Here is a 9313-nt window from a genome sequence, read left to right as displayed (position 1 = left end):
AAAAAGTGGATGAAAAGAAGAATCGGATCGCATTTTGCAAATTTAATTCGAAGAATCGGTGACTATGCTTATTTTGGCTGGTCCCTTAATACAATCTCAAGAAAATGAAATCTTGATTCCCTTTGAGATTAATTAAATTATATAATGGTGGCTGGTTATAGAATGTATTTTTTTAATAGGGGAATAACATCTGTAAGGGTGAATTACTATTTTTAAACCATTTAAAATCAAAATAAGGTAAAAGAATAATGATTACTTAATTTGAAATTCAATAGAAATCAAGTGCATTTTTTTTAATTAGATAAAGTGCATTTATATTATTAAAAAATATTGAATATTTTAACTTGAAATTTAATAAAAATCGAGTGCGTTTTAACGGGAAAAAAAAATATATTAAATTAATTTCTATATTAAATTTGATAATTTTATTAATTTATAATTGAAATTTTTATATAAATTATAATTAAATTTAAAATAAAAAATTTAAATATTTACAATTTATTTATTTACTTCAAAAACTAGTTTTGTTTGGTTGAGAGTTTGCCTTTTATGGATTTAAGAAAATAAGTGATATTTGTGAGGGGTGAAATTTTGTCTTTTTTGAATCACTAAATGAGAATTTTATTTGACCTTAAATAGTAATGATGAGTCAGCCTATATTTAGGGATAGCAGCCCCTGATAATTATGTTTAATACTGGTTTCACAATTAAATTATGATAAGATGTCCTTGTGTAAAAATATTTATTTTTATTTTAAAATATGTAAATAAACATTTTTTCCCCTAAAAATATGTAAATCACTACATATTTGAATATTAAATATTTTCATAATCCCAGAGTGTTAGTTCAATTGGTGGAGGTTTGGTAGCCACCTTCTCACGAGTCACTGCTCAATATCCCCTGGGTATGCCCAAATTTTCTTGGGAAAACAAATTAAATATTTTCATTCAATCTGATAAAAATTGGACAAAAATTTATATAAATCCATATTATAACTGTGAAACTTCAAGATTCTGGGTGCCCAAAATTAAATTTTTAAATTTTTTTAATAGTATTGAATTCATTTTTGAATTCATTTCCACAGTAAAAAAACACTAATCAAATACTCCTTACAATTTCAACCACAATTTTTTTGTATAAATTTTTTTATAAACAGTTGCAATGGATGAAGATAGCAAAAACAAGCCATTTAGTTAACGGCTGCCATTATTCTGTCAGAATTGAAATGGCTGCTCGACCGTAATCACACATGCAAAACCCTAACCGCCTTATTTCTGGGATGCGCAGACCACTCTGTGGCATCGCAAAGGACTCTCGCAAAATTTTCTGTCTCGTGTTTGAGATCTGATCTCCACTGTTAACACCTGCTGTTGCCACCGACACTGTTTTGTTTTCAGGAGGCTGGGAAGTAAATACCACCCTACCGAAGTACATACAACCGCTAAGATCCTGTTTGAGAACACCGCCAAGCATACCATAATTATAATCAAAATCGATAAATTTAGAGCCATACTGTATGCTTCACCCTCGCTTGTAGCGTTCCCTGTAATGGTTCCCTTTTTTCCGGCCGACGTGTTAATCTTCTTAGGCTGGAAACTAGGTGTAGTACTATTCATGCCTGGGCGCGGAAGCTGTGAGAATGGAGTGGATTTGATCCCCTGACGTTTGCTACCATGAGAACTCACTTTCCTGTGAAAAACGGAAGTGTCGAACAGTTCGTTGCTCTTACAATCCACTGCAGAGGAGGTGGACATAGATTTAAATGGTTGCTCACTTGGTCTCGAGATCGAGTCTGCCACTTCATTTTGTTGCGTAGGCTTTTGTGAAAGCTTCGGTCCATTTCGGCCAGCTGGCTGGCAGACAAAAATAGCACAGGGACAACGTCAGCCACACTTTCCTTCCGATTAAATATAGCCAACACTTAGCCACAGGTATGTGCTAAAAATCGTAGCCTTACCTTTGAGAACTGAAACGCCTTGACGACTCGAACCCACGACCGGCGACACGATATTTTCACGGCAACCGTATCTTCTTCTTTGGAAATCCCCTTTGGAGGTAATTCTTGGCTACAGGCTTCTGGTTCGCGTGGTTTCACAGAAATCTCGGCATTGCGAGACTTGACTTTAATATCTGCTGCTTCCAATCCTAGTTTCCTCTTCATCTTAGTGGGCTGCTGCTCATTGGACATTTCTTTCCGTACAGGTGACAGAATTACAGGAATAAATTCTCCGCCTCCGGAATTCGAAGCAAACCTCACCAAAACCTTCGATCCCCCGCTGATAAGGTAAGCAGGAGAAATCTGGACAGAATAATTTGAGAAAGCAGCTGGCTTGGAAGACTGCATTTTTCTTTTCTGTTTTATTCGCCTTTTGAACCTCGGCCACAAAGATTCTGACTCAGATACCACTTTGCTTGCCTCGGTTCCCATGGCAGAGCCGAAGCAACTACAGCTGCACTTGGCACCTATGATGTATGTGTGCCTGAAATACTTGTCAATATGGAAGAATTCCTACCTTCTGGAAATACGAGTATGCTCCTTATTGATTTAATTTTTCCGTGGAATTATCGTCAGGGATATAAATCGGCATTGCAAAGCTCAGGGGGAATAAGGAGAAGGTAGAGGGAATACGGCAAAGTAAAGATACTCATTTCCACGGGGAGACCTGAAGGATGAGGTCAAGGTAGAAAGCATGTGAAGATTTGTGTGATTCATGTTCCTGGTCTTTCCAATTCTCCCATTACAATCACGTTATATTTGAAAAGCATCCTTGCTTCAGAGAGACTCCTACGAAACGTCTCAGTCTATCACGGTCTGGATAATGACAGGTAACGTTTTATGAATTCGTGTCTATTAAAAAATTTCAAGAGATGCCGTGATGATTCTACGGGTTTGTCTCTTTGAAATGCTGCTAAAAAGCAACCTTGACTTTAGGTGGTTAGGTGGTTTCGATTGATTGGGCTCTCGAAAAGCATTCCAGCAAACTTGACTTAGGTGGTTTCCATTGGTTGGACTCGTCAAATAATTATATTCCGGAAATTACAGGGCAAGAAGTTATATAATTTATTGACAGGCTTAAATATCCCTCATACTTTGTGTGAATTGTAAAGATTCTTTTGTTAAGTAAAAAACATATTATTATTCAGAGAAGTGTGATTTAATGATAAAACGTATGTCTTTATGATTGAATAAGATTCAATTTTATTGACAGCATTGAAGTCATTTAGGGCGTCACTGCACTATATATATATATATATATATATAAATGATATAATTGCAAGTGCTTTCACTAAAATGGAATCTAATAATAATAATAATATTAATAATATATAATTTATTAATAATTTTAAATAATATAGACTATTTATTATTATTAAAATATTAAAATTACCTATTTTAAAAATATATATAATATTATAATATAATTTCACTAAAATTAAATCGTGTAATAATAATAATGTTAATAATATATAATTTATTAATAATTTTAAATCACCCATTCACCGTCAATCCAAAGCCCCATGGGCTTAGACTATTTATTATTATTAGATATATTAAATTAATATATTAAAATTACTTATTTAAAAATATATATAATATTATAATATAATTTAATATAAATATGATTTAAATTTATAACTATTCTAATTTTATTTTATTATAATATATAGTTAAATGATTAGGAGAGGTGGGTACAAAAGGTAGTCTTTCACTTTGTTGAAAATTAAGAATAGTAATCATAACAACTAGGAATTATTTTTAACAATTTAGTATAAGCATATGCTCTTTTACAAAGTATTATCTAATTTGTACATTCTATCTTACATATTTTGTTTTGGGGATTCAGACACATGCAACTTGGAACAAATGTTAGATATCTCAAATTAGAAGTCATTTTTAGTAGAATTAGAACTTATGTTAAACAACACTTATGTGGAAAAAAATGAATTGTTAGTGAAATGGTTCTAAGTGAGACAACATACCAACAAATTGGATGACTCCTAAGCCAATTTAGTAAATATATGTATGAGTGGGTATTTAGAGTGTTTTTTCCATTGTAGACCATGAATAACAACCTATTGCAATATGACACACTAAATAACATATATATATATATAGATTTAATTTTTTTATAAAACCAGAACAAAAACTACATTAATTAAAAGAGGTTGGAAACTTGTAATGATTTATAGTTTAGAGTTCCAAATTCATAGTAGGACTATACAAAAATATTAGAAATTGTGTTGTCTTCTAATCACCTTTTTTAAATGGAATTACAAGATTTTTTTCCAATTAATTGCTCCAAATATCTTTTCAACATACAAGCTACACAAAAATACATAGACAAAAATCAAATATTGTTACTACCTTGTGCTTCCTATTCTTCCATGGAGGGGGCTTGGTTCCTCTAAGTCCAAAATATTTCAATTATAGCCCTCTTTTGTTGGTCCTAATTGAAGGAAAATATTTTCGAAGGTTAAGGAAGGAGCATCCATGCATTGAGTATCGAATTTTGTTTTTTGAATTGGTTGCATTCCATCTCAATTTTTTTAGTTCATTATTGCTACATGAGATTGGCATTGTGTAAGCCACTAGCCTACTTATGCTCAACTAGTTTGGTGGAGATTATAATCAATAAACTAATCTATCATTGCAAATGTTGGGTATTTATTGACATTAAATTCAGAACATAAAGCTGTCAATTTAGGAGTGTAAGCTTAGAGGCACTACAATGTATGTGCAAAAGTGTGGACACGAATGGTTCAAGTGCCTAACTTCTACAATGGAAAATCTTATATTTATTTTCATGTATGATGGGTTTGTTCTCTAGACAATAGACTTAGGAACGCCTTTACTTCTACAAGGATGACCAAATTCTTACGGGTTGTCTTTATCTTCAATAGACCTAGCCTCTACCATTGAAAATAATATAATAAAAAGGGGTAAACTAGAGAAGATGTATTCAACTAGGTACCTATTGTAGAGCCTTCACATGTCATAGCCCATTAAATAACTTCCCATCTTCAAACATCAATCACTACATGCAAAGTTACAATGTGCTTTGGTTTCCTTTATTAGATAGGCTTTATTATCCTACTGAATGTAACAAGAAATCTAACTATGGTGAGCAATGGGAATTCGATGCAAGGGTCCTCTCCTTATTGATAGTGGTCTTTAATAATCTGAGAATGGATATGTTTCCACAGCTACAAGAGGTTACAATGCCTCGATAGGAGCCTTTAATGATGAGTTTCACCCTTGCAAACTTAAAGGACAATCTGCAAAAAGCACAAATAATTAGGGATTCAAAGAATGCAAAATCACCATGCCATGTGCAGCGCTTTCAATATTATATTAATAAAATATAAGGCACAATTGTGTAGCTATTCAAAATAATCAAGCTTAGTTTTGAAAATCAAAGACTTTTGTGTCCAAGTACGCATGACAAAAAATAGAGCAGATCAATGCATTAAGCATATCTACACACACACACACACACACACACACACACACACACACACACACACACACACACATATATATATATATATATATATATATCCCTAAGTTATAAATCAAATGTAATCAACACATACTTGATCGAAATGTTATCTATAATATCACGAAACAAACCCACACATCAAATGCTAAAACCACAAATCTACTACCAACTCAAAGTAGATATAGCATTGAAATGATCTTCATTTGCATAGCCTAGATAACACACTACACTACATTAAAGATACAAGAATGTGAAGAGGCAACACGTTGGGTTGGTGGCCCTTGCCAACTAGTAGTGTTTCCCTAACAAAGACTCAAATCACACCAAATTCAATACATAATGCAAAAAAATGATCAATAACACTTCTAATATCAATCCACATATTACATTGATATAAATATGCACAGGAGTGCTCTCAGTGGTCCAATGGGATCATATTTAAAATAAATAATAGCCAACCTCGTTAGCCTAACTCAGAGGCCAAGCTCTATTTTTATAAAGTACATAATACATTGTAACATCGCTAACATCCATAGTCTAAACTGGGTGAGATGCAGGTGATCTAATGACCCCTTTATAGCTTTAAAGCAATGAAATAACAAAATGATGAGTTTGAGAAGGTGGAGATGCATTCTAGCTCAACACATTTGATATAAAAAACCTTTGATATTGGCCATATCTTGTTGTAGTTGACCGCCGATGTGGAACGCCAACTAAAAACTAGTCATTTAATGTGGGTTCAGTCTAATAGATGAGAGAGCATATTAGGGATGTTGTCGAAAAGACCCATGTGCTCATTTTGAATCTAAGAGGACACACTTATTCTAACCATGTATTGTGGTTGAAGGAACCAACATGGTTTAAAGGACATGATTTATAACCTTCACTGGTGGCCTTAATCAAGATTATTATTTTAAATGCATTTGAAATGACAAACATTTAAAGACAAATAATACTTAACTTTTAAATCCCCTTTTAATTATAGTTTTCCTTAATCATGTACAAAAGATGATTGTATATGACCAAAAATGAGGGTTTAAAGGGGTCTAAAAATTATGGTGAAATGACATTGAAGATATCATCAATTCAAAGCCCCAACATCTCCCCCAAGATTGATATTTTGTGTCTCCTCACAAAGCAAAACTGCAGTTGATATAGTTGAAATCGTATTGGATGCTCCTTTTAACACAAATGATCAAAATTGTAATGGCCTCATTGATTACCAATATTGATATTGACACTAGCCCCACATGTCCTTTATGAAACCTTGAACTTCTTTTTCAAAGTCTTATTTTGTATTTGCAAATAGAAGTTCTCTGTGTAACATTTCTTGATCAATTTAAGATACTTCTTATTCTCCTTAGAAATATTTGCAACTTCCTCTCGTAGCTCTACATTCTTGGTATTCAGGATAGCATTTTCATCCTTAACATGTCTATCAAGAAACTTAAACTCTTAAACCATATTTTTGGCCTTTTTAATCTTCTTATTCTTCCTCCTCAACTTCTAAGTTATAGGTGCATTTGGTACGGTAAAGGACATAGTAGGATAGAAATCTATAACATATTGAACTAATGGACTCACATAATCATTATAGGACCTTGTTGTCGGCATTTTAGGAAGAGAGGCATGAGAAGGTGAGGAAACAACTTCTATTTTTGTAGGAACCCTCCCTTTCACCATACTTCTAGCCACTCTCCTAGGGGAAGTGAAAGGTTGTTGATTTAATTACTTCACCTTTTTGGGATCCTTTGTACGAGGACTAAAATATTCATATCTTGGAGCATTGTCTCTTCCATCTCTGTCACTATCTCTAGGATTTTCATTCTCTTTAGCATGCATTTCCTCATATGCCATTTCAATAGACCCTAATTGTGCCACTTTTGGTACTGGAAGGGGGCTACCAAACTGGTTTCTAATGACAAGGGCATCCCAATTATCCTCCTTCTTCCTTAATTCAGACATGGTTAAAATATTAATGAGTTTGCGGTGATACAGGCTACTCTTAACTTTCCTAGGGTTTTGTTGGACACCCTTTTACATGCATCATGGACCCTTAAAAAGAAAATAAGGGAAATTGGTACATTCACTAGCTTCAAAGTGCAAAAGATAATGAATATGATAAAGAAAGGTGATGGCATATCTACCTTCACAAGTCACCACCTTTTGTAAAAAAGTGGGTAAGTTCGTTCATTTTTCCACAATGTAGAAGTGTGAAACTCCTCACTTCCAATCCATCTCTAACTCTGAAGAATTAAGGAATTGAATCTAAGTTCCCTTCTCCACCTATTTTTTTTTTAAATTCTCTCCTTGTTGAGAAAGACCCATGGCTTGAGCCACTAAATCCTCTGTTAATTCCATTACAAAATCATTGATTCGAGCTATATTACCATCAAATCCCTAAGCAAATGCCATCACTATGGAATTGTCATACCCTTAAAATTTATTAAGGAATGGAAGCAATCCTGCAGTTTGAAGAATTGGCTTATTAGCATTATACTCAAGAAACCCTTCTAGGGCTCCCAATGACCAACGTTCCTATCTTACAAGTCAAATTTTTCCCATCTTGTAGAGCCACTTTCAAGGGCTTAACCTCTTCAACATCTACTATTAGTTGGGGTGAAGGTGATTTTCCAAGTAGGGGATACAGTAAGATTTGAAACAGGGGACAAGAGAATACTTCGAACAGAGGGAAAATGATGTTTAAAATACGAGATGAGTGGTAGGGAATTTAAATTACAGTGAGGCATGATTGATTTGGTTTGTATGTGAACCAATGATGATCCATGCTAGCAGTGTGCATGAAAACCAATGATGACCCATGCTAGTGGAACAATGATGAAAGGGATTAATATACAAGGATTGAATGGCATATTCAATTGATTGCATAAGGTGGTGAAGGAAAACTAGGTTTATAGATATGGGTCAAAAGGTTATATTGTCAAATTGTCTAAGTTTCAAAACACATCAAATAAATTTATAAAATAATTGGTTCAACTCAATTACCTTATATCACAATTTCCTTCTAATGACCATGCAAAACAAACCTCACTTATGTAACCGATGGAGTGTTGAGTTGTACTTGTGGAAGAATATATGAACTTAGAATCATTGACACCATCTTTGAATCTAATTGCTTGAGGAGTAAAAGGATCTATTTTCTTTGAAGAATACAAGAAGACAAAAAAAACAACTAAATCTACAAATTGATTTGCTAAAGTCACAACATAGATAGTCCTATAACCTTTATACTAATCATATAACCATGGCGACCAAAATGTGTGCAAATATTTATATCCATACAAAATTTAATACCGATATTGTAGTCTCTATGTACTTTATAGATCCATGTAGCTTGTGCCTTGAAAATCCAATAATTGTGAGGCTCGAAAGAAAACTAAGGACTAAATGATGAAAATAATATCAAGATGCTGAAAAATGAATAATAAATATGGTACTTGTACCTCAGTCTACTTCTCTTTACTACAATGTACTATATGATGTTGATGATAATGATGAGGCTGCCATTGATGATGGTTGGCGATGTTGAGAGTGACAATGATGTTGATACTGATGAAAATGGTGATGATGTTGGAACTAGTATTGGTGGAAATGATGATGATGATAAAAGAGTAATTGTTGTGGAGGGTTTTATGCTAGTTATGATAAAGGAGTTGGCATCATGATCATTTCAAGCTCTGTATTGAGGATGATTTTGATGGACCTTCCTTGTGTGAATTAGTTTCTATGAAAGTATAACACAAAAAATAACCCTTTTTGAAACATACCTCTTTATTTTCTAATAGATAACA

At 33.4% G+C, this 9313-nt stretch overlaps 1 protein-coding gene across 1 annotated transcript; it reads right to left on the bottom strand.

Annotated features, from left to right (window-relative positions):
• Positions 1–1103: 1103 nt before the first annotated feature.
• Positions 1104–2712, bottom strand: LOC149232731 (uncharacterized). The gene is made up of 2 exons (XM_089376556.1): positions 1958–2712; positions 1104–1853 (listed from the first exon to the last, which is right to left on the bottom strand). The coding sequence occupies exons 1-2, from the start codon at positions 2426–2428 to the stop codon at positions 1269–1271; spliced, it is 1056 nt and encodes a 351-aa protein (XP_089232682.1). The 5' UTR covers positions 2429–2712; the 3' UTR covers positions 1104–1268.
• Between the last annotated feature and the right edge of the window lie 6601 nt (positions 2713–9313).

This window comes from Pinus tabuliformis, chromosome J (genome assembly GCF_031772625.1).
Source record: "Pinus tabuliformis cultivar Carrire ecotype Pingquan chromosome J, CPIR1, whole genome shotgun sequence".
Taxonomy (NCBI): Eukaryota; Viridiplantae; Streptophyta; class Pinopsida; order Pinales; family Pinaceae; genus Pinus; species Pinus tabuliformis.
Note: the sequence above shows the minus strand (reverse complement) of the source record. Positions and strands in the feature narration are given on the sequence as shown.

What these genes read in the sequence shown, in the direction of transcription:
- LOC149232731 (XM_089376556.1), bottom strand. Translation starts at nt 2,428, where the DNA reads ATGGGAACCGAGGCAAGCAAAGTGGTATCTGAGTCAGAATCTTTGTGG. An exon ending in AGGCGTTTCAGTTCTCAAAG is followed by an intron (nt 1,854 to 1,957) that starts GTAAGGCTACGA and finishes TTTGTCTGCCAG; the next exon opens with CCAGCTGGCCGAAATGGACC.